At 47.2% G+C, this 25,789-nt stretch overlaps 1 protein-coding gene across 2 annotated transcripts in view; it reads left to right on the forward strand.

Moving 5' to 3' along the window:
* ACAD11 (acyl-CoA dehydrogenase family member 11) overlaps window positions 1-25,789 on the forward strand; it is a 74,055-nt gene that overhangs the window by 35,796 nt on the left and 12,470 nt on the right. For both annotated transcript variants that reach the window (XM_066585367.1, XM_066585368.1), the window contains 3 exons: window positions 4,195-4,280; window positions 6,714-6,785; window positions 21,493-21,647. In XM_066585367.1, the coding sequence (XP_066441464.1) occupies window positions 4,195-4,280; window positions 6,714-6,785; window positions 21,493-21,647 (313 nt within the window). The remainder of the gene's footprint in view (window positions 1-4,194; window positions 4,281-6,713; window positions 6,786-21,492; window positions 21,648-25,789) is intronic.

Genomic DNA, 25,789 nt, shown 5'->3' on the forward strand with positions numbered 1-25,789 from the left:
CCCTTAGTGACGAAGCCTGTTTGCGCCATAGTGACGGAGCCAAATTTTGGAAATCTGACGTGTCACTTAACATATCATAACTCCGTAAAGGCTTTGCATATCCAAGTGACTCTGACATTGTTTTTTCGCCACATGTTGTACTTCATATAGGTGGTAAAAAGAGACCGATATAATTTGTGTATATTTATTAAAAACGCCAAAAATGGGAAAATTTTGAAAAAATTGTCATTTTTTTTTCACATTTTCAACTGTAATATCTCAAATATGTTCAAACATACTGTATACATTTTTTGCTCAGATATATATTTCCATCTGTTCACTTTATTCTGGACGCTTGTTTGAAAAACATTCGTTTTTTTTTTTTTAACCATTTAGGAGACGTACAAATTTAACATTAATTATCAACATTTTGAGGAATACTTTATTTTCTGGCACCAAGCCAAGATTGCAAAGGCTCATAGGTGTCAGAATTATAGATAACCCCACAAATGACCTCATTTTAAAAACTACACCCCTTAGTGTATTCACTGAGGGGGGGCAGGAGTATTTTGACCCCACAGTTTCTTTTCAGGAATTAATGCAATTTAGAGTAGAAAAAACAAAATTTCGTATTTTTGCAAATACGTAATTTTTAACACAGGATTTTTTTCTATAGTGCACATGAAAATGAGGATTTACGCCTCAAAATGCATACCCCCGTTTGTCCCGTGTTCAGAAACATACCCGTTGTAGCCCTAATCTTCTGTCCATATGTACAATGGGGCCAAAACCGAAAGGAGCAGCAGGTGGTTTTCAGATCAGACATTTTGCTTGAAGGCGTTTTAGGCCCTATTGCTCACTTGTAGACCCCTTGTCGTGGTATTCCTTTTGTGTCCACTGACTTGATCAATTTGGAATGTTTACACCCTTCCATATTAATTCTGAATTGATTATATGCGCATAAGAAGTTTTCACACTGACACAAGTTCAGCATATATAAGCTTCCTCAATTCTACTTTATTGTTGGGCGCGTAGCCTCTTTTAAAAGAGTTTAACATACAGTATCCGCCCATCTGGGCAGGTCAAAGATTACATAGATACAACGTATTGTTTAATTATTGGATAAGCATCTTGCAATTCTTCCATCCTCCGGTCATCTGTGATTGGCCATCAGGTGGTGGATGAAATGAGTGGGTTGTCTTGGACCCACGTGTGGTTCCTTCGATATGATTGGATGTTACATCATGAACTACAAATTGCACAAACCTCCCATGTTATTTGCATACGTTTCCAGTAAACCTGCTTGGGTTATTATTGTGGTAGCTGTTGCAGACTGCGGTTAACTATGTCTGATCTTTACTTCTCCTAAACTTACAAAAACAGATGGAAAATGTAACGTGTTTATACTATATATATCTTGTCAGCGTTTTGAGAACAGAAGTTTCATAAGAGGAAGTAGATACATTGGATACATGAAAGAAGGCATATCTATATTTGTAACAGTAATGGAAAAGTACTGGCATTTAGTATACAGAATAAAAACAGGTTCATTGTCCATTACCAAAGGCCCACAGTCCAGAATATAGATATATTGGGTTTCCACTACACCCTCGAGCGGCCAAACGCAGAGGACCCCCACAAATGACCTCATTTTGGAAACTAGACCTCTTAGCGCATTAATCTAGGGGTGTACTGCGTATTTTGACCCAACAGTTTTTGAATGAATCAAAGCAAAGCAGAAGTAAAAAATTACGATTTTTGTTTTTTATCAATTATGTAATTTTAAAAACAGGTTTTTGTTGGACAGCAGACATATGAATGGAGGCTTTCACCCAAAAATGGATACCCCCATTTGTCCTGTGTTCAGAAACATACCCATTGTGGCCCTAATCTTCTGTCCGTATGCACAACGGGGCCCAAAACGAAAGGAGCAGCGGGTGGTTTTCAGAACAGACATTTTGGTTGAAGGTGTTTCAGGTGCCATTGGCCACTTGTAGACCCCGTGAGCGACCAAAACGACAAATGACCCCATTTTAAAAAACTACACCCCTTAACGCATTCATCTAGGGGTGTACTGCGTATTTTGACCCCACCGTTTTTAAATGAATCGAAGCAAAGCAGAAGGGAAAAAATTACGATTTTTGTTTTTTTGGCAATTATGTCATTTTAAAAATAGTTTCTTTTGTACAGCATACGTAGGAATGAAGACGTTCACCCTAAAATATATACCCCCATTTGTCCCATGTTCAGAAACATACCCATTGTGGCCCTAATTGTCTGTCTGGATGCACAACGGGGCCCAAACTGAACGGAGCGTCAAACTTTAACTGTCTTTTGACTTTTACGTGATCGCCATTATCCAATGGATAATGGCGATGACGTGACCGAAGACGCTCACCGCGGCCCCCCGTGACATCTCTAAGCTCTTGGCTACCTTTAGTTGCCAGGAGCTAGGAGATTTTAAATTTCCTCTTGCCCTCACCAGCTTCTGCGCTTGCGTCCGCCATTTTGGCGACGGGCGCATGTGCCAAAACTGGGGGAAGGTTTGCGGATAAGGATCCCGTCAGGGGACCTCGCCGGTGGCCTTACTTAAGTAATTTCACCTCCCCTCACGGATCCGATCCGTGACGGAAGGTGAAAATTGAGCTTTTGTTTACTTTTACGTGATCGCCGTTATCTATTGGATAACGGCGATCACGTGACTGGGAAAAGCCTACCATGGCACCCCATGAAATCTCCAGGCTCTTGGCTACATTTAGTAGCCAGGTGCGGGGAGATTTTAAATTACCCCGCCAATCTGCAGCTTTTGCGCCTGTGTCCGCCATTTTGGCGACGGACGCGTGCGCAGAAGCCGGGCAAGGTCCGCGGATAAATCTGTGGGCTTAAGGTACCTAATTTCATTTCCCCTCATGGATCCATGAGGGGAGATGAAACAAACTTCTTATCTTTCTTTTTACACTTTTTAAACTTTTTTTTAACTTTTACATGATCGCTGCTATCCATCGGATAGCAGCGATCATGTGACCGGGAGCCGCATACAGCGGCTCCCGGTGACAGCTCCCTGCTCTCGGCTACTCATTCTAGCCGGGAGCAGGGAGTTTTTAAATCTCCTGGGCCTCCAGGCTCTCTGCGCATGCGCCGGCGGCAGGGCCGGGGAGAAGAGTGAAGATGCCGGACGGCGCGGAGGACGGGGGGCGAGTACTCTCAGCTCCCCTTACAGATCCGATCCGTAAGGGAAGCTGAAATCTTGGTTTTTACTTTCCATAGACTTTAACGCGATCGCCGGTGTCCGGTTGATACCGGCGATCGCGTTACCGGGGGTGGGGTCGCGCGCCCGGGATGACAGCTCCATGCTGTCGGCTCCCTCCGGTAACCGGCAGCATGGAGCTATCACATCCTATCACATGCAGATTTCTACATCCTCTAGGAATTAAGCCCAGCAGGCCAGGACGTAGAATCCCGATGGGGCCATCACTAAGGGGTTAAACACTCTCCACTCACTGTTTCACATACAATATGAAGCCTGAACGAGACGTGAGCAATTCTCAGCAATAATCTGCCTGTCTAAACATTCGGCACGAGCGTGAACAACCGCGAACTAATTAGCTGTGACCTCATTTGCTTGTGCGCTCGTTCAAACGACAATCTGCTCATGCAAAAGGGGAATTACACCTTGAGGCAACCCGGAATTAAATTAAGGAATGGAAAGGAAAGCATTTAATCAGTGGCAGGTCCAGGGTGTGTTCCCAGCTAAGGGCTTGTTCCACCCCAGGAAGCAAGATATTGTGAGGAGTTTGGTCTGTCGCCTAACCAGTTCTTATCATCTGGCCAATTGATGGGGGTTTTAAGATCCAGATGACTTTATCTCCGGAGAGCATGCATCCAATGGCATGGATCTCTTCATAATTTATCCACCTAAAAAGGATTTCCTCTCTTCTATACTTGAAAATTTGGGAGGGCCCGGTGAAAATGGGAAGTGCAATTAGTTTCAGGTTATGGAAAAGGCAGTTGCAAAATCCTGACATTACATGCAAAATTTTGGAGGGGCGAACTTTGGTAGATAAGGCACCAATACTGAGCGATGACAAGAATTTCATTTTAATATATGGCCTAAGCGGGACTATAATAACAAGACTGCTGCTAGTTTAAGGAGGCAGGTCAGCACTATATTTATCATATAATATGTCATGTTATATCACACTTATTATGTTTCAGACATAAGATGCACAGTATGATCCTTGTTCCATTGGATACAGAAGGCGTAGAGCTCGTCCGAGACCTAAAGGTGTTCGGGTTTGAAGGTAATGGTGCAACATATATCTGTCTGTTGCTATACAGTTAAATCATGCCGACTCCCTCTGGGGATGGATGGATGGATAGATATGAGGGGGATCAGAGGCGTAACTTGAAGCTCCTGGGCCCCAGTAGAAAACCTGTAACACGGCCCCCGACTATAATACTTTATTCATAGTACTGGGCTCCCTATATGGAGAGGAGAGGCCTTATGGGCCCCCTAAGGGTCCTAGGCCCAGGTGCAACCGCATCCCCTATAGTTCCGCCCCTGATTATTTCTATATAATTATTGGTGGCTGTAGGCAATCCGTTTTATCATTCAGCCCCACGTAAAATGTTACAGTAAAATGGCGCTACGGCTGCTATAAAATGTAATAAAGAAATAATCTGTGGAGAATAAGGTGGAGATTCTTTGGAACATCACAGCAGCTTCTCTGAGCAGATTGTTCCCATAATGCAGGCTGCTGTATGTGGTGCCTCTATTCTACTGACGGAGCCTACTGGGCACTGGCAAGGATTGTGACCTCCCATTACCCCCTCACTCCTACTTGTAAGGGTCATTGCACACGTGGCGGATTTCATGTGGGTCTTCCTTTGGATTCACCCCTGCTACACTGAAGGGGTGAGAACAAATCCACAACAGAACAAGCACTTAAAAAACTACAACGTACTTGTTTTTCTGTGCGGGAAATTTCCAGCGCCCATGGATGTGATGTGTAAGATCCTTCTCCATCGCTTGGACTGGAATCCACTGTGGATATTACCTGCACATTTCCGTAAGTCAAATCCACAGCAAATCTGCCTCATGTGATTTTTTTTATTTTTTTTTCCCCCAATGGAAACTGTTAAATTGCTGAAAAAGGGATCAAATTTTTTTGAAATCCTAAAAAGGCCGAACTTATTGAAACAAGAGCAGATGGTAACAGCGACTCCCAGGAGGATGCCACACAGTGTTATAGGGGAGCCGTCACATAGATGCAGAATACTGGTGAGCAGCCACTCGCACACCTACCGTCCATGGGGGGCAGGATATGTATACGAACACATAAGCCCTCTATAGACTGTCAGTCACAGTTACATGTAGTGCACCGTGCCGGCTAAGGATATATCCAGACATAGCAGTTGTGCTGCCATTATTTCCTTGAGATGGAAATTCCTGCGGTTTTACACCAAATTGCAGCAATTCTGCATCTAATGATAATTTGCAGTAAAATAATGGCAAGATCCCCAGTACAACCGCTGCTGGATATACCATAATACCAGCCTATTGATCACCTTCTAGATGTACCACACAAGGTTCCCACCCAACATCTCAAAGCCAGACTGCACGCTGCAAAAAGAACAAACATGAGATAGTTGATACTTTGGTCAAAATACATCCAGGGCGCTCATTGTCTTGTGAGTCTCTATAACATGGTAAATACCTGCAGAGGTATTGTTCCATCTCCCTTATTTGCATATTACCCAGAGGAGCATGCATGGCCTGATAAGTCACTCACTCACCTTCTAAGTGCTCTCCCTAAGGAGAAAGGATAGCGTTCCTGAAATATATTTTCTGTGTGTTACTGGGAATTGGTGTTCGAGCCTGTGCTTGTATTAGTAAGGGCCCTTGTACACGGGATGATCTGTCGGGCACAGATGCCCATCAGCTTGTCCCAGCGATAGTCGCTCCTGTGCTTTTATACAGGAACGATCGTCACTAGTGAGTGGAGGCGGAGTGGGTCAGGGATTGTTCTGTGGTTCCCACCTCCATTCACAGTAAGCAGGCAGTCGCTCATAAGTGAACTGCTGCCTGTTTGCACAGACCGATCCGTCGCTCAATCTTCTACATGCAGAAACTGATCAACGTACGAGAAGCAAACAAATTCTCGTTCATCATTCAGTAGGAGCATGCATTTACACTGAATGATCATCATTCAGATTCCCGCTGGATGCAGGTATCTAAACCACTATCGGCCCATGTAAAAGGGTCTTAAGTCTGGCCATTTTTGTTTAACTACCCAAGTTCATCTTCAATAAGCTCATGTATAGAATCCCAGTGACTTTGCTTCACGCTGGTTCGGAATAAAGGCCATCTTGGTTGCAGTGTATTGTCTCAGTGCTTGCACTGTCACTGTTGACTCTTAGCATTGGGGTCCTGGGTTCAAGGGCAACATCTGCACGGAGTTTTATGTTCCCCGCTTCCTTTTAGGTCTTCTCCAAGTACTCCAAAAACATTCTGGTAGGTGAATTTGCAATTCAGACTGTGAGCCCCAATGGTGGCAATAACCGACGTGAGTGCTGACCATCTCTGTTCAGCGCTGCCGCTTATGTTGGCAATGAATGAATGAGTGAATGAAAAATAAATAAAAATCGCCCCACATCACCACATATTTACTGCGATCTGTTAGATGTTTCCTGCTTTATCAGTAATTCTGTCACTGTGTGTTAACAATTTGCAGATACCTATCATGGAGGACACTTTGAAGTACATTTCAAAAATGTGAGAGTTCCCGTAACTAATCTAATTCTGGGTAAGTAGTTGTATCAGACTGAATGCAGATGGCTTCTTCCGCTGAACCAAATCCGTTATTCATTGTTCTGCTCACTTGGTGTTTGCTGGGATTTTAACACCTTGGAACTTCTTATTAATCCAGTATGAGGAGTCGGCCAAGTACTGGAGGAATACTGGAAATCCCCTCCAGAAACAGGAGAGGAAACTTTAGTCGGACTGTTTAGTAATGACACCAAAACACTTTCTGCCTCCTTAAAGGGGTTGTCTCGCGAAAGCAAGTGGGGTTAAGTACTTCTGTATGGCCATATTAATGCACTTTGTAATATACATCATGCATTAAATATGAGCCATACAGAAGTTATTCACTTACCTGCTCCGTTGCTAGCATCCCCGTCGCCATGGATCCGTCTAATTTCGGTGTCTTCTTGCTTTTTTAGACGCGCTTGCGCAGATGGGTCTTCTCCCTTCGGCTCGGCTCGGAAGCAGCTGCATTTTGGCTCCGCCCCCTTGTACGCATCATCGCGTAGCTCCGCCCCCGTCACATGTGCCGATTCCAGCCAATCAGGAGGCTGGAACCGACACACGTCATGGGGCGGAGCTACGCGATGATGCGTACAAGGGGGCGGAGCCAAAACGCCGCTGTTGCCGAGCCGAAGGGATAAGACCCATCTGCGCAAGCGCGTCTAAAAAAGCAAGAAGACACCGAAATTAGACGGAGCCATGGAGACGGGGACGCTAGCAACGGAGCAGGTAAGTGAATAACTTCAGTATGGCTCATATTTAATGCACGATGTATATTACAAAGTGCATTAATATGGCCATACAGAAGTACTTAACCCCACTTGCTTTCGCGAGACAACCCCTTTAAGTTACAATAGAGCCTGAAAGGATGTCCGTTCAGCTCCTGCCAAAATACACCTCAGGGCTTTCCAAGGTAGTGATTCCGCACATAGGACACACCTGTCTGTCTGGAAGTATTGAGTGTTGGGTGTGATTTTGGACCCCTTCTACCTTGTAGTCACCAAAGCTTACATCCAATAAGAAGGAAATAAACTACAGATTTTCAGATGCACTTAAAACTAGGTAAGTGTTACTAATTCATCAGGGATTCCAAGATGCACAAATAAGTAGCAGCATTGTGGACTTTGTCCTTCTTCAGGCTCAGAATCACAAACAGATACAATTTATAAGACCATGAAAACTACACTATAAGCAATACAAATCATTCTATTATTCATACATCCTTGTTATTCCTTCTACAAGTGGGAGAAAAGAAAACCAGTCATGGACTGGATATCTACAAATAGAAGGTCAAATATCCATATTCACAATTCCCTTTAACCCTAGATCGCCACAGCTGATGTAGACAATGGTTCTCACTGTTTTTTTTTTTTTTTTTTTTAAACTGTTTTTATTGGTTGAATCAGGACAAACTTTGACATTGCAGTTGAATTTGCTGTTTTAACTTCTCAAGTATAAATGTCATCCTAATTCACTTTTACATAACATTTTTATATAATTGGGGGAGTTAGGGAGGGGCATGTGGGGTCGGGGAGTCGAGACGAAAGGAGGGGAAGGAGAAACATACACATTAAAGAAAAGAAAAAAAAAAAAAAAAAAAGGAAGGGGGGGGAGAGAGGGGGGGGGGCGGTCTGACCAGAAGGGACGAGGGGGGGTGGGGGGGAGGGGAGAAAACATTTGCATTAAACCAAACTTTTGACCCAATTGGTATTTATACACCTAGTCCTTTGAACTACATGCTGGAGATCTTTGAAAGGTATAGAGGCCCCGCGCGGCCACGGCACGACCAGTGATTCACCCTATATTGGTGTGTCCCCCACTGCCGCTTGCTCCTGGAACCAATAGGTGTGGTGAAAGCAATTTTTTTAGTTTTTCTTTTACTCTCTGTGGCATTAATTGGATGAAACTTCCCCATGTTTCAAAGAAAGTTTGTACCATTTTCTCCTTAAATAATGAAGTTTCCGCCCAGTCCATTTGAAATAAGAATGCAAGTTTTTCCAGGAACAATCTGAATGGGGGGCCTGTTGGTTGCACCCAGGTCTGTAGGATGGCTTTTAGGCCTGCTGCTGCTATAAAATGTAGCAACTTTCTTACTCCCCTGGCACAGTGATATGTCTTGGGGTCTAGATACCCAAATATTGCCCATGCTGGTTCTTGTGGGCAGAAGTTTGTCAGGTGTGTTGTAGTGTATTCGCGTATTCGGGACCAGAAGTTTTTTATCAGAGGGCATGTCCACAGGCTGTGGTATAGATTAGTGTTTGGTTCCTGGCATTTGAAGCAGTTTGGGGTGTCGTAAATTCCCATATAAAATCCCTTGATTGGGGTGAGGTATGATCTGTGGACTATCTGTAGTCTCATCTCCAGAAACCTGGCCGATGGCAGGCATTTGTGAGCTGACACTAGGGACTCCTTAATTAATGTGGGTGTGAGGTCTGGGTTGTCCAGAGACCATTTCCCAACCCCTGGATCGATATCCTCTTCTTCCCTCATATTCCTTATTGCTCTGTATAGTTTAGATATCATTCCCCGTGCTCCCGTTTTCTTGGAGATCCAAGTGTCTCCTGTCTGTGTCCAGTCATAGTCTTGGAACTGCGGTGTAAGACCTGCGATATAGTGTCTGGCCTGTAGGTATGAGAACAGTGGAATAGGGATTTCGGGGTATTTTTGTTTTGCTTCTGCATGTGTTAGGATTCTTCTTTCCCTTTTGTGCAGTAATTTATCTATTGAGTCCAACCCGTGTGCCTTCCATTCAAAGAAGATGTTGTGGGGTTTTCCGTCCTGAAAATTGGGGTTGTTTATGAATGACAGGTGTGGGGATATGTGTGGTGACGTTTGACTGTCTCTACGTAGTTTGTTCCATGCTTTCCACGCCGCTAGTATCAGGGGATTGTGTTTGATTTGCTTTGGCAGTTCTGAGTATGGTTGGTGGAGTACATTTTGTAATTCTGTTGGCTTGGCCATTATTTGTTCTAGTGGCGTGTTTGTAAAGTGTGACTTGGAATAAATCCAGTCATGGATAATTCGCGCTTGTGCTGCTAGGTTGTAGTCCCTTATATTTGGTAGATTGGTGCCGCCGTTGTCCTTATGCTTATGTAGGGTTTTAAGGGCAATGCGTGGTCTTCCCCCTCCCCAGATAAATTTTCTATATAGATAGTTGATCTTCTTTATGTCTTTCAATTTTAGAAATATGGGGAGTGAGTGCAGGATATATAGTAATCGTGGGAATTCTACCATTTTTAAGAGGTTGATTCTCCCCAAAAAGGAGACCGTAAAATTCTTCCATACATTTAGGGTCGTTTCTAGTTTTTTGACATATGGTTCAATGTTTGTGTTGTAGAGTGCGGAAGGGTTTTTTGTAAGTTGGATCCCCAAGTATTGTATGGAATGTTTTTCCCATTTGAATGGGTGTTGGTTTGCCCATGTGGGTTTCGCTGGCCCTCTAAGTAGCAGTGCTTCTGTTTTGTCCAAATTCAGGGTGTAGCCTGAGAGTTTGCCTATTCTTTCTATTTCCCGTAATAGGGGTGATAGTGTTTCCCTGGGGTTGTTGACTATCAGTAAGAGATCGTCAGCAAATGCTTCTACCTTTATCCTTGTTTCTCCATAACACGCCCCTGTAAAGAGCGTGGTGTGCGTTAGGAATCTGAGTAGCGGGTCAATTGATATGTTAAAGAGTAATGGCGAAAGGGGGCAGCCCTGTCGAGCTCCTCTGAAAAGGTCGATGTGGGGGGTGTTGTGGCCATTGACTGTGAGGATTGTGGTGGCGTTTGTTTGTGTTGTGTTAATATAGTTTGTAAAGGTCTGTCCAAACCCTCTTTTTTTCAGCAGTACGTTTAGGAATGGCCAGGCCATTTTATCGAAAGCTTTCTCAGCGTCTAGGCTGAGGAGCATTGTTATGGGATTCTCAGGGTTTTGTGCTGCCACGGTCGCCGCTATGGCGGCTCTGATGTTTTTTAGGGCACTACGTCCTTGCGTGAAGCCTTTTTGCGATGTATCTAGTATAGACGGTAGAATGGTTTGAAGTCTGTCGGCTAGTATTTTGGATAGGAATTTATAGTCGCAATTTAGTAGTGCGATCGGTCTGTATGATCGCGGGTCAGTCGGGTCTTTATTTTGTTTGGGGAGTAGAATTGTTCTAGAAGTGCCGAAGTCCTCTATTTGGGTATCTTCCATGTATATTGCATTATATAGTTGAGTCAGCACTGGTACTATGTCCGTTGTTAGTATTTTGTAATATTCTGTCGTGAAACCGTCCGGTCCCGGCGTCTTCCCCCCTGCTGCCGCCGCGATTACTTCCCGAACCTCCTCTTCTCGTATGTCTGCATTCAGTACTGTTTTTTGTTCCTCTGTGAGTCTCGGCAAGCTCATTGTTTCTAAAAAATTGTGGATGTCTTGTATGTTGGCTGGTTCTGCCCGGTATAGGTTTTCAAAATATTCGTATAGTGTTTGGGTTATCTCTTCCTGTTTTGTCGTCAGGGTATTATCGTTGGTGAGCCTTAGGGTTAATATTGGTTTGTGTGGCTGTCTTTGTTTAGTTAGGTTTGCTAACAATCGCCCCGTCTTGTTGCCCCACCTATAAAATTTATTTTTTGTTAGTTGTGTTTGCCAATGTGCATGTGTGTGTACGAATTCGTTTAACAGGTGTTTTGCTGTGAGGAATATTTGGTATGAGTTATCGTCTTGGGCGTCTATGTGTTCTTTTTGTGTTGCCAAGAGGGAGCTGTGTAAGGCCTCGAATTCTGTTTGAAATTTTTTCCTTTTGTGGGACACGTAGCTTATGATGTGACCTCTCATCACTGCCTTCGAGGCCTGCCAGAAGAGTGCTATGTTGTCTATGTGTTCACTGTTATCGTCTGCGTAGTTATTCCAGTGTAGTTTTATGTACTCTCTGAATTCTTCCGATTCCCGTAAATAGGAAGGGAAGCGCCATAGCCATGACAGCCTCCGAGAGGGGACCAATTGTAGTGTTGTTGCGATCGGTGCGTGATCGCTTAGAGATATCGGATGAATTATAGATTGCTGATGGCAATCAAATATTTTGTTCGATATTAGGAAAAAGTCTATCCGAGAAAACGAGTGATGGGCGTTGGAGCAGCATGTATATTCTCTGCTGGTTGGGTTTGAAAGTCGCCACGGGTCGCACACGTGGAGTTGGTCTATTAATGTGATTAGCGCGTGTGTGGTTGGGGTTGGTTGGGTGGAAGGTCCTGTTCTGTCTAGGGTGTCATCTTGTATACCATTAAAGTCTCCCCCCAGGATTATGTGGTCGTTTAAATAAGGTTGTAGTTGTTCTGTTAATGTTGCATAGAATTTCGGTTGGCCTGTGTTGGGGGCGTATATATTCACCAAGCAGTACGTTTGTGTGTCTATGCTGACCCTCAGCACCAGGTATCTCCCTTGCGGGTCTGCTATGGTTTGTCTCAACGTGTGTGGTATGTTTTTCCTTATTAGGATGGCTACTCCTCGTGATGCTGATGTATGTGAGGCTGTGTAACATGTTTCTATCCACGGTGCTCTCAGCTCACCCTTCCCCTCTTTTTTCCAATGTGTTTCCTGCAGGAATACAATGTCTGGTTTGTGTCGCTTCAAGTGTGTTAGTACTTTTTTTCGTTTAATGGGTGTGTTAAGACCATCTACGTTCCAAGATAGGATTTGTAGTGTTTTGGGTGTGTGGTATTCTGTTGTCTCTGAGTCTATAGGCATGTTGATGTATATGTTTTGGTCATATTTACCGTTATGAGTGCCTTTCTGTTGTCGCATCCCCCGGTCCCAGCGAGCCGTGGGTGCAACTGAATGGTGGTCGTGCCGTGTCGGCGGGGCCCTTCGATCTCCCTGTTAGATTCCCTCCTAGAATTCAAATGGGTCATAGTGAAAAACATAGAAAAACTTATATAAACATAAACATAAAACATGAATGTAGTCTTTTCTTTTGCATTAGTGCTGCCACATCCGCGTTGTCTGGATCAGGGTCATGTTGGGGGGTCAGGAACCCAGTTCCCTCTTTCTTTCTGCCTCATCCTTGTCCGTCTTCTTCTTCCAGTTGTAGGTGTCTCCTTGCGTCTTCCGGATTGTTAAATATCAAGGTTCTGTTGCCTTCTTGGACCCGAAGTTTTGCGGGATACAGCAGTTGGAAACGTGTGTTTTGTTCGTGTAGGGCTTGACAGATTGGAGTAAATAATTTGCGTTTTTGAGAGACTGCAGCTGAGAAGTCCTGAAATATGAGGATTTTTGTTCCTTGAATTATCAGTTCTTTTCGTCGTCTGTAGGCCTGTATAACTTCCTCTTTCGTTGCCCAATGCATGTATTTGGCTATTACTGGTCGTGGTCGGGTTCTGTTGTTGCGTCCGTCTCCTGGCGGGCCAACTCTGTGGGCCCTTTCGATTATTAAGGGGTCATTTGGCATGTTGAGTTGAAGGGCTTGTGGTAGATCTGTGGTTAGATATGTTGAGAGTTGGGCGTTGGTTACCGATTCCGGGATTCCCACAAAACGCAGATTATTGCGTCGGTGTCTGTTCTCTAGGTCATCTATTTTTTCCCGTAGTGTTTCGGTCTCCAGTCGACTTCTTTGTAAAGAGGCTTCTAGGGTGGCTATGGATTGGTCAGTGTTTTGGGACTTTGCTTCCAGCTCTGTCAGTCTTTGGGTGTTGTCTGTAATTTGCGATAGAGCTGAATTTATAGATTTGTGCAATGTCTCTAGTCTGTTGTCAAATAATGGTAGTAATATTTTTGAGACCTCTTGCGCCACCATTGTGGCCTGTGTCATTTCTGCACTGTTGTCCATCGGTGGTGCAGCGGTTTGTGGAGATGGAGTTTCAGGGTTTTGGTCCGATGTTGTTGTAGCTCGGGGTGAGGCGTTTCTTGGGGAGGGTATGGGTTGTTGAGTGTTCTTGCTCTCTTTTTCTTTTGCGTTTTTGGTCGGTCTGTTTTTCTGCTTTCCCCCTGAGTTTGTTTTGTCTATATCTATCTGGCGTGTTGCTCACGTTGAAGTGTTTGAATTACGTTCGTTTAGATATTTGTCCATATTTCGGTTTTCGGTTCTGGTGAGTATGCAGACTTTGTGTACAAGGAGCTGCTTTTTCCCTGTATCCAAGTTCGCTTTTGTTTTGTTGCTGTTTTTTTGGTGCGGACGTGGCTTCTCGTTTAGTTATTATTCTTGCATTTTTGCTTGTGTGGTTCTATTGGGTTTTTCAGGTGGATTTTGTTCTTATGTTTACTTCTGTCTCCTTTCTCGCCTCCACTCCATTCCACAGGGTTGGGGGGTCACTGTTTTGCCGGTGTCTTTCTTCTCCTGTTCGTTTTCTTCCCCTTTTCTACCTCCCCTCCCCTCTTGGGGAATTCTCCTTTTCTTTAGGTGTGCTACCCCTCTGTGTTCCTCCTTACTTTTTCTCCCCCTCCTCTCAGGGCTTGTTTATGCCTTTGTTGTTTTGTTGGGGCACTGCCCAGGGCCACGGCCGGGTGGGGTTTGTTTACTGTTCGTGTGGGGGCTTATGTATGGTGCGGCTTTTGTTTTCCCCTTGCTGCTTTCCCTGTGGCCTTTTTCTAGGGTGATGTGTGGATGGGGGCTACCCAGTCTTCTGTGGGGGGGTTCTATGTCCTTCCCCTTACTTACTTTTGTTCGCTGGTACCACCACCAGGGCCCCGTGCTGCAGCCCCTGGGTCTCGTCGGGACACGGCCCACCGACAGCCCCCTCCCCGGCGGGCCGGTGATTCGGGCGCTGCCGGGCCGCGGTGCGCCTCAGTCAGAAAGGCCGATCTCCCAAGCGCCGCTCCTGCGGCCACCGTAGTGGGCGGGGTTTGTCGCGGGCGTCGCGGCCAGGAATTTAGGCCGCGGCTTCTGGCACTGCTAGGCCGCGGCGTTCCGGTCGCTCCGCGGGTGGCGGCAACGCTCTGGAGGGGTTCCCCGGGTCGTCCGGATACCTTGGGGGGTTCCTCCCCTCGCGCCGCTCTGTGTGCCGGCTGTCGCGGCCGGGTGGCTGGATCGCGGCTCCCGTCGCCGTTTAGCCTCCGCTTCTCCGCCTTCTCCCCGTAGGCTTATGGCTCTCAGCGGGTCCTCCGGGCTCCCCCTGGGGTTTCTCGGGGTCCTCTCCGACCGGGGGATTTCGCGGCCTTCGCGACCGGAAGTCTAGGTCGCGGTCTCAGATGTCTCCCAGGCCGCGGCACCTCGGGGGATCCTCGGCGTGTCTCCGGCAGCGGTCGGCGGTCCGGTAGGTCCCTCCGCAGGGTAAGTCTCGGTGTGCCACGGGCCCCGTGTCTTCTCTCTCCTCCCGCCCGTGTCCCGGTTTGGCGGTTCCGTGTGCCGCGTTGCGGGTTCTCCCGGGGACTTCCCGGGTGTCTTTGGGGTGTGGGGGGCTTCTGCCTCGCAAGCAGGGGAGGTGTTCGTCCCCGGCAGCTGCTTTTGTAAGGCACCAGAGGGTCCCGGTGGCTCTGGGAAGCTGTGTTTGCAGGAGCTCTGTAGGACACGTCCTGCTCCCTCTGTGTCTTGGGCGGAAGTCCTCACTGTTTTTAACTCAAGCACCCTCTACTCAAATAAATTACATTATCATACACGGAAGGCTAAGATCATACATGTGCAGCGTCCGAGAAGCGGGCCCACAGCCAAGGAGACAGCGGGGTAGATAAGGCCTTGTCACGGGGCTCTACCATCTCCTCCCCAGGGGGTAGCTTGGGACCCAACCAAGGTGCCGCTGGGGGAGATCAAGGGGATCGTAACCTTAGGTTCTCTGTAGTCCAATTGTCACTCGTGACGCCACTGTTCCGTTCTCTGCGGCGGATCTCGCAGATGTAATAAAGTAGTCCACACACAGGATATTTTCTGAACGAGAACAGGGAATGGTCGATTCTGTTCGTTTACTTTAACACTTGAAGTTATATTCCAATAAAACGGTCTTTGTACAGTAGCCAACTATCGTGGTGCAGCAGGGAGGATTCTCGGGGCATTTGTATAATCCACAGTCTAAGTTATCTGTTAGATTTCTATCCCGGCAAACTCTCTCACCCATGTTCCCCTCGCTTAGTAGCAGTCTTACATTCCTCCGGATGCATGCGGTACCGGTGCTGTATACCCACACATTTCCATCATGTTTGGGCTTTCACTCTCTCTACACATGGAAGCCACAAGTAGTCTCTTTGCAGGGCCAGGCCCTAGTCAAAACCGCAGTCCACCTCTCCGACTCTTCCATGGCTGCGGCATTCGCTCACTCTCTCAGACTCTCGCCGACTCTCTCGCCTTGCTTATATACCAAAACGTCACGACACATACAAAACGTTACATTTTTAAACAGGACAGAACTTAGACATTAACTCATGCAGTCCTGCAGCCATGCGATGCACAAATCTTGATGCACTCTACAAACAAGACATATAACATTATGGAGAGGCCCTGCTAGCTCTGGGCCATCACACATGTGCTGCAACTTCTACGAAAGCACATCCACAGGTCTTCGGGGGAGATTTATTAAGACCACTGGTGCCTGATGTACCTAATGTATGAAGAGGCACCAGTTGGGCACCAGCTGGGAGTTGGAGTAGATTTTCTGGTATAATGTAAGCCAGTTTCTATACATAATTTTGGCAGGATGGAGCGGTCACACCTCTCCTTGCAAGCTACACTTTTCAGAAGAGCGACATGGGCAGGTAGAGATTCCAAAGAGTTGCAAACTTTTGCTCAAGTGGGGCTTGTAGCAGATTTAGCATCATTTTTACACTAGTTTTATCTTCATAAATCTCCCTCTTGGTATGTATCCTATGGGTTGCACCACAGACTGAGAACCCGGGCCCTGGACCAACAGGGAAGTTTTAAGCAGTTTTCATCTACAGAAAAACTATTTTTCCCCAGTCGTCTCCACGACAGCACCAATTGAGATTGCCTCCTCCTGATAGGACAGGAACACACTGAGAGGTTAAAAGCTCCCCCCCTTCCCCACTTTCCTCAGTGTCTTCCTGTCCTGCCAGGAGGCAGGATCTCTGAGAGGGGCTGGTGGAGAAGCCAGCCAGGATCACTTACAGGCGGATCGGAGGGCAGTGGGTCAGCCTGTCCTCCCTTCCAAGCCAGACGACTCCCGGGACGCCACATGGGGTGGTAACCCCCGGGCCAGGTTCCTCCCGCGGCGGCCCATGGGGGGTACAAAGCGGGAGCCTCAGTCCCCCTCGTCCTACCTGCAGAAGTTACAGCGCTGCGCTCCAGGAAGCCCTTTGACGGCGCGGGGCGCCGTGTCACGTGTCCAGCGCGATGACGTCATCGCGTCTGCATCAGGAGCGGAGGGGCGGGGCTTAGCGCAGGAGCGCGAAAATTTAAAAAACATAGGAACCTGAGAGAAGCCAGAACAGCCAGCACTACAGGTCGCAGGGTGTCTGCAGCACCGGTATAGTAATGAGTGCTTCAGCCCCAGAGACAGCTGAAACCTCAACCTCAGCGGCCGTAAGTAGCCAGTGCGGCAAAAAATACAATGCAAATATCCAGTATGTTGTGTATGGAAAAATTGCATAATTACCCGCAAAAATGCTTTGTTTGTCAGGGGGATAAAAAAGACATCCCCCCCCAGAACAAAACCCAGAAAATGCGTGGAATGCAGGATAAGACTGCCAGCTACGTACCAGAGGCCCCTATGCAAGGCATGCGTAGCTAGGCTAGTCAGAGAGGAATCGGGGGGATTCATGGAGGACGTTAGGAAGCTGGTGAAGGAGGAAGTTAGATCAGCCCTAACGTCACAGCTGGCACCGCCAGCGAAACGCCAGAAAAAGGCGTATGTTCCCGACGAGCCTTCCGACTCTGAGAGTTCTATCGGGTCGGAGCAAGAGGAACAGGCGGCCGAGGAGTCCTCAGATGATGAGGGCCACAAAAGATACTTATTCCATCAAGACGACTTAACGGAATTGATTAAGTCAGTCAGGGCTACACTAAAAATGGAAGAGCCCAGAGAACCACGCACCCTGCAAGATGAGATATTCGGGGGACTAGGGGAGAGGCGCAAGCATACCTTCCCTGTCCACAAGAATATCACCAAAATAATCCAGAAAGAGTGGAGGAAACCAGACGCAGGCTCCTTCTCCGCTAGAGGGGTAAAAAGAAGGTACCTATTCGAGGAGGAAGTTTGCGCAAGCTGGGAGGAAGTACCTAGGGTAAACGTCCCGGTGGCCAAAGTAGCCAGGAGGACAACCCTGCCCTTTGAGGACGCCGCACAGTTAAAAGATCCCATGGATCGCAAGGCGGAGGGCCTTCTAAAGAAATCATGGGAGGCAGCGGCAAACATACTTAGGCCAGGGATCGCAGCCACTTGTGTGGCGCGGACTCTGGGGGTATGGCTAGAGCAGCTGGAGCTACACCTAACCAATAAGATGCCGAGGGAACAGATTCTAAATTCCCTTCCGATCCTGCGTATGGCAACAAATTTCCTAGGGGACGCCGCGGCCGAAACTGTCAAACTCTCGGCGAAAGCTACAGCCCGCTCTAACTCAGCCAGAAGAGTGCTATGGCTGAAATCGTGGTTAGGCGACCCAGCCTCAAGAAATAAGCTATGTGCCCTCCCGTTCTACGGCCAGTTTTTGTTCGGACCGGACTTAGACAAGATTCTAGAGAAGGCGGCCGACAAAAAGAAGGGATTCCCGGAAAAAAAGCCACAGAGAGGGAAGAACTTCTTCCGAACCCCAGTGCAACAGCCCAAGGCCTACCGAGGCAAGGGCAAGACAGGCCGCTGGAGTTACCCCAAAGGGGGCAGAGGAAGAAGCATCCTCTTTAACCCCCACCAGGGGGAGCCAAAGCAGAGACCCTGACGCCATCCCCGTAGGGGCAAGGCTGGGGAGCTTTGTGGATCAATGGGCCGCGATTTGCGAAGGCCCATGGATCCCAAAGATCTTACAGCAGGGATACCGGATAGAGCTGGTGTCCCTCCCCAGAAGAAAATTCATTATCACGGGAGGCTCCAAACAACAGTTACATCTACTAAGGCAAAGCGTTCGGGACCTGCAACAACTAAACGCAATATCCCCCGTACCGCAAGACGAGGAAACCCAGGGCCATTATTCCAGGCTCTGCCTGGTAAGAAAACCCTGCGGGAAGCAGCGTATGATAGTAAACCTGAAGCCTCTGAACACCTGCATCAGATACAGAAAATTCAAGATGGAGTCCATCGCCTCAACGATAAAGTTGATTCCCAAAGGAGCCTACGTGGCATCCATCGATTTAAAGGATGCTTATTTCCACGAGGGGTCCCGGAAATACCTAAGGTTCGCAGTGGATATGGGCAAGGGAATAGAGCACCATCAATTCAGATGCCTGCCCTTCGGGATCTCCTCAGCACCCAGAATCTTCACCAAAATTATGGCAGAGGTAGCCGCCTACCTGAGGAAGAAGTCGGTCCTAATAGTACCCTACCTGGACGATATTTTAATAATAGCAGAGTCCAGAGAACTCCTAACGGAACGCCTGGGGATAGTGCTAGAACTTCTCCAATCCTTAGGATGGATCATAAACTGGGAAAAATCCAGCCTAGATCCTGACAAGCAGAAGACGTTTCTGGGAATAACGCTCAACTCAGAATCGCAATGCTCCTGCCTACCCGAGGAAAAAATACAAAAAATCCGACGGTTAGTCAAGACCTTCCTACGGAGACGATTATGCACAATTCGGGAAGCCATGTCTCTCCTGGGAAGCTTGACGTCATGCATTCCAGGAGTGGCATGGGCTCAGGCTCACACCAGAGCTCTGCAAGCCTCAGTCCTATCCACGTGGGACAAGAGGCAGTCCTCTCTAGGGACAAGACTGTACATCCCAAGCATGGTGAAAACATCCCTGCGTTGGTGGACATCCCCAGAGAACCTGCGGAGAGGGGTTCATTGGCTACAAAACCCAGCCACTCACATCACAACGGACGCAAGCGCCTGGGGATGGGGAGCGCATGTGGGGAACCAGTTCTTTCAGGGCCCCTGGCCTCAAAGGACGAAAGAACAGTCCTCAAATTACAGGGAACTACAGGCCGTATGGCAGGTCCTACAGCAGTTAGGGAACTCGCTACGGAACCGGCATATAAAGATACTGTCAGACAATATCACCGCGGTCGCCCATATACGACACCAAGGGGGCACAAGATCTCTGGCTCACACCAGAGCTCTGCAAGCCTCAGTCCTATCCACGTGGGACAAGAGGCAGTCCTCTCTAGGGACAAGACTGTACATCCCAAGCATGGTGAAAACATCCCTGCGTTGGTGGACATCCCCAGAGAACCTGCGGAGAGGGGTTCATTGGCTACAAAACCCAGCCACTCGCATCACAACGGACGCAAGCGCCTGGGGATGGGGAGCGCATGTGGGGAACCAGTTCTTTCAGGGCCCCTGGCCTCAAAGGACGAAAGAACAGTCCTCAAATTACAGGGAACTACAGGCCGTATGGCAGGTCCTACAGCAGTTAGGGAACTCGCTACGGAACCGGCATATAAAGATACTGTCAGACAATATCACCGCGGTCGCCCATATACGACACCAAGGGGGCACAAGATCTCCTGCCCTGCAAAACATCGCGCAGAAAATCTTTCACTGGGCAGAGGGTCGGATCCTTTCGATCACGGCAACCCACTTGAAGGGGACGCTAAATCAAAAAGCGGACTTTCTGAGCAGGAGGCAAATAGACCCAGGAGAATTGTCTCTCTCCCTGGAGGCGTTCAGAATCCTGACCAACCGGTGGGGGACCCCACAATTGGACCTGTTCGCAACCAGGGAAAATGCCAAAGTAAGCAACTTCTTCTCCCTCCGGCCGGGAGATCGGCCGACAGCAGTAGACGCCCTAGGCCAAGACTGGGGAGAGGGGCTGGCGTACGCCTTTCCTCCTATACCGTTGATCCCCAGAGTCTTACAACATTTCAGAACCCAGGTATGCACACTAATCCTGGTGACCCCCTTCTGGCCCAAGAGAAGCTGGTTCGGTCTTCTAGCAACATTGAGTGTCCAGGACCCAGTCACCTTCCCTACCTGGACAGATCTTCTATCGCAGGGGCCACTGAACCACCCGAGCCTAGACAAGCTTCACTAAACAGCATGGCTCTTGAGGAATCCTCACTAAAAGAGAAGGGATCGCGGGAGTGGTGAGTGTCACGCTGCTCTCTGCAGACGCGGCGAGAATTCTCGCCGCGGGATCCTACCCGGCCGTCTGCAGGTGGCCTTAATCCTTTATTTCTCCTCCAATATGGATCTATTAAAAATGATGACTAATTTAATGAAAAACGAGCGCATATGTCTACATTGATGGAAAAATAACATTGTTTAATATTCTCAATCAGTTCTGTGCTATAATTTATTATCAGAGAGCCCGATTATCAGAATTTCTGACATAGCAGATGCCAAACTAAAGGAAAGTGACTGCGGTAGGTCAGTGCTTTACCTCGCCTACATTTCCCCGTCTGTAGGGCTGCTGACAGCACCCTGTACATTCTTTAGGCCTCATTCATCTGTATGTTGTTTGGGTTTTTATGAATGAAGGAATAATTATAAGACTAATAAACCCCCGATGAAATAGATTTACAAATCGTTACATATTTGTATCTAACTTGCAGGATTTATTAGCGCCAACTCATCATATTTTCTTTAAATGGGTTTATGATATCGCTACTTACTTTGAGATGTGCCCTGATGCCCATCTCGTAAAGGTCCCCTAGCGGGTAGCCGACATGAGACAGTTTATACCACTCTGCATTGTTGTATGACATCTTCTTCCTTTCCAGGAGAGGGCCGGGGTTTTGAGATTGCCCAAGGTCGCCTTGGTCCTGGTCGCATACATCACTGCATGAGGGCCATTGGGACAGCGGAGAATGCTCTCCAGCTTATGTGTGCCAGAGCTGCGCAGAGGACCACCTTTGGGAAAAAGCTGTACCAACATGTAAGGGGAATCTTAGTTTTCTCATTTTGTGATCATACAAATGCTAATCTGATCAGCCGTAAGAATAAAAGGAAGTGTATGCGATCAACAACAACAACTGGTAACACGACGTAACCATCCAAAGACAACTAAAGGACAAGAGGAGGTAAAATCCAAATACTCCTTAATTTTAACAACCAGCAGTAAAAAAAAACGTGTTTCGGGGCTCAAGACCCCTTCTTCAGTTTAGCTTTAGTTGGCTGCAAGTGGTCTTGGGCTCCGAAATGCATTTTACTACTAGTTGTTAAGATAAAGGGGAATCTGGATTTTACCCCTTCTTGTCCTTTATTAGTCTTTGGAAGGTTTGCGCCGTGTCATGAGCTTTTGTTTATCACATCCATTTCTGCTTATGCCCACTTAAGTGAAGCGTTCATCTGGTTGATAGCACCTCTATAACATGCCACACCTGTTTTTATCCCACAGCCTATATTTCTGGCCCCACAAGTGCTACAGGTTTGCTCCCCCCATTTCTTTCTGCATCTATCATAATAATAAAAGCACCTACCTAATATTGTGGAGGTCTTCAAAACCGCTCTGACCCATCGAGGCCTGAACTCCAGAAGCCCTCTGAAGGTGTCCTATGGATCCGAAGTCAGGCTTCCATGGATCAGAGTTCTTTCCCAGCACGTCCCACTGATGCCCTATTGGATAGACATCTGGGGTAGTTTAGAGGAGAAGTCGTCATCTGAACTCTTTATCATGTTCCTCAAAGCAGTTCTGGAACATGTTAGCAGTGTGGCAGAGCACATTATCCTGAAAGACAATTTTGGCATTAGGGAATATTGTTGCCATGTAGAAGTGTACTTGGTCTGTACAATGTTTAGGTAGACGATGTGTCCCAAAGTAACATCCACATGAGTGCCAGGACCCAAGATTTCATAGTCCAGTTCTGATGTTGACATGCCCATAATATGCATTTTCGATGGTGGAGAGGGGGCAACATGGGCACTCTGATTAGTCTGTAATTATGCAGTCCCATGTACACAACAAGCTGCATTACACTGTGTTCCGTCGCCGTTTTATAAGCCAGCATTAACTTTCTCAGCAATTTGGGCTAGTCTTCACACCCCTACGTGCATCAATGAGCCTTGACTACATATAACTCTGCCATGGGTTCAATGGTTGTCCTTCCTTGGACCACTTTTAGTAGATGATAGCCGCTGTATTCCTGGAAAGTCTCACCTATCCTTTTGGAGACACTCTGACCCAGTCGTCCTGCCATCACAGTTTGGCTCCTTGTTAAAGTCACTCAGATCCTTACACTTGTCCATTTTTCACACTTTTCACACATCAACTTTAAGAACTGACTGTTCACTTGCTGTCTAAAATATTTTACCATTTAACAAGTGCCTGTGTAACAAGATAATTGAGGTTATTCATTTCACCTGTCAGGGGCTGATCGGTGTATCAGGGTGTACAGTATAATCATTTTGAGGTCCAGTTTTGTAACCATGTGAGAGCACCACTAGTGGACTTTATGGTGAACTATATACAAGCATTGACGAAAAAAATAATGCACCCTAATGTCGTATTGCTGCAAAACTCTGCTTGCAGTTATGTCTCAGATACGTTAATGTGCTACTTTGTGTAGTTGACCTCTTGTTGACAGATCGTTGACTGCTAAACAATCTATACAACACACTCAGACATTTTGCCCAATTAACAGACGTTGAGTGGGGCACATCATTGGCATGAGAGAAGCAGGATAGTTGTTTCAATGAATTGTCCGCCATCTAGGCCATTCTGACCAAGCTGTTAGGAGATATTGGGAGTAGTGGTTATGTGCGGGCACACACACGGTGAACAAGCTCCGGGTGGCCCACACAGACCGCCAGTAGAGAAGATTGTTTGATCCACCACCAAACACGAGCATTTCTAACAGTTTCATTGTCCACCATCCTTACACAGGTGGCAACTATATTAAAGAACCCTGCTTCTGCCCAGACCATTTCCAGGCACTTAGCAGAAGAAAACTTGGCGTCACTGTGCCCATTACATGTCCTGCCATTAAAACCCCAACTCTATCACCTTCGTTTGCAATGGTGTCGTGAGTAGAGATGAGCGACTATACTCGCTAAGGCGAACTACTCGAGCGAGTAGTGCCTTAGTCGAGTATCTGCCTGCTTGTCTCTAAAGATTCGGCTGCCGGCGGGGGGGGAGAGCGGGGAGTAACGGAGAGGAGATCCCTCTCTCCCCCCCCCCCCCCCCCCCCCCGCTCCCCCCTGCTCACTCCCGCAACTCACCTCTCACCCATGCTGGCAGCCGAATCTTTAGAGACGAGCGGGCAGATACTCGACTAAGGCACTACTTGCTAGAGTAGTTTGCCTTAGCGAGTATACTCGCTCATCTCTAGTCGTGAACAAGAAACCTTGACTGCTGCAGACTTGAACCGCAGCGTCTTTAGCAGACTGTCATGTTGAGTATGGAGGCTTCGTGGCGAGTATCTCACTTCTGCCTTTTGCTGTGTAGTTACACACTGACCCAACTGCTGCTGTGATCTTGGAAGCTGTCGCATGCGACGTCACCTTTAGTAGTGATCAAAGGACACTAATAGCTGAGCAATATGTGCAGGAAATCCTGCGGCCACATGTGTCGCCTCTCATGGCATGGCTTCCAAGAGGCATTTTTTGGCAGGATAATGTTCATCCACACGCAGCGAGGTTTTCCCAGGAATGCCTCTGACAGGTTTCCCGATTTCCTTGATCTGCCCGGTTGGCAGATTTATCACTGGTTTGAGTATTTCTGGGACCTGTTAGGATGCCAGCTTTGGCAGCCTATGAGTACGCAGGATCTATAGCCTCAGTTGCAACATCTGTGAGCAAATGTACTGTAGAATATCATGCGGAGTATGTATTCTTCCATGCCCGAGTGTATCTCATCATGTATCCAGGCTACAGGCGGCCCAACAGGGTACTAGCGCCTCTTCTGAATTCTACAGTTTTCCCCAATAAACACATCCTTTCACTCTAATATTGGGATCTGTCGGTGATGATGAGTATCCGTTCAGTCGATGACTTTCGGTCACTTTATGGATCATCGTTCTCCTTGCTTTCCTATCCTTGTCTGGCTGTGATCCATGGAGTAGTTTGCCATTGCTTTCTCCACCCCTCCCCATTTATCCGGGCTTGGGACCGGCATGTAGTTAGCTCCACGGCTGGGTTATTGGCATCTGTTAGGAGTCAATAAAACAAATGGCTCAGTCTGTGAACACTGTCTAAGGGGCATTGATTGTGTAGCCAGAAGAGTCCAAAATGACCCAGATTTTTCTTTTTTCTACCTCTTTTCTGCAACATAATGTGCAGCTAATGGAACTATTTCATTGGGTAAATACTATACAAAGTACAACAGACCCTCAGCCTTCCCAAGGAAAACCAGCCAGCGTTCAATAACTGAGTAGGTCGAGCGCACAACTTCTCATAAATCTTAGTTTATTCTTCCACACCGCATTCTGCTCTACATCAGATGTATCATTTATTGTTTTACTTTTGTCTTTCTACTATTTGGATTCTATGGAAATGTACTTTGCCTTAATTGCATCAACTTTTCTGCTCTGAAACAGTTGAGGTTACAATAAGGATGTATAATAAAGTATTCTAGTCTGCAATCTGTTATATAAGAAAAATACAGGGGATGTAATAGGAAAAAGAATTCACAGAATCGCTCATCGGTCATTGCAGTAAAGGTTTACTTTGGACATAGAGATATTTGGTGTGTAAAATGCCTTTGGACCCCAGATTAAGGAAAGGTAACCACCATAGAGATAAGCGAACCTACTCGGCCACGCCCCTTTTTCGCCCGAGCGCTGTGATTTTCGAGTACTTCCGTACTCGGGCGAAAAGATTTGGGGGGTGCCGTGGGTGAGTGGGGGGTTGCAGCGGGGAATGGGGGGGAGAGAGAGAGGGCTCCCCCCTGTTCCCCGCTGCTACCCCCCGCTCCGCCACGCCGCCCCCCGGCACCCCCCGAATCTGTTCACCCGAGTACGGACGTACTCGAAAATCCCTGTGCTCGATCGAGTAATTACTCGAAACGAGTACGTTCGCTCATCTCTAGTAACCAGATGCCGCGGCCTGATGATGAGATGATGTAGAGGTCTTTGGTTGGTG

Source organism: Eleutherodactylus coqui, chromosome 12 (genome assembly GCF_035609145.1).
Source record: "Eleutherodactylus coqui strain aEleCoq1 chromosome 12, aEleCoq1.hap1, whole genome shotgun sequence".
Lineage (NCBI taxonomy): Eukaryota > Metazoa > Chordata > Amphibia > Anura > Eleutherodactylidae > Eleutherodactylus > Eleutherodactylus coqui.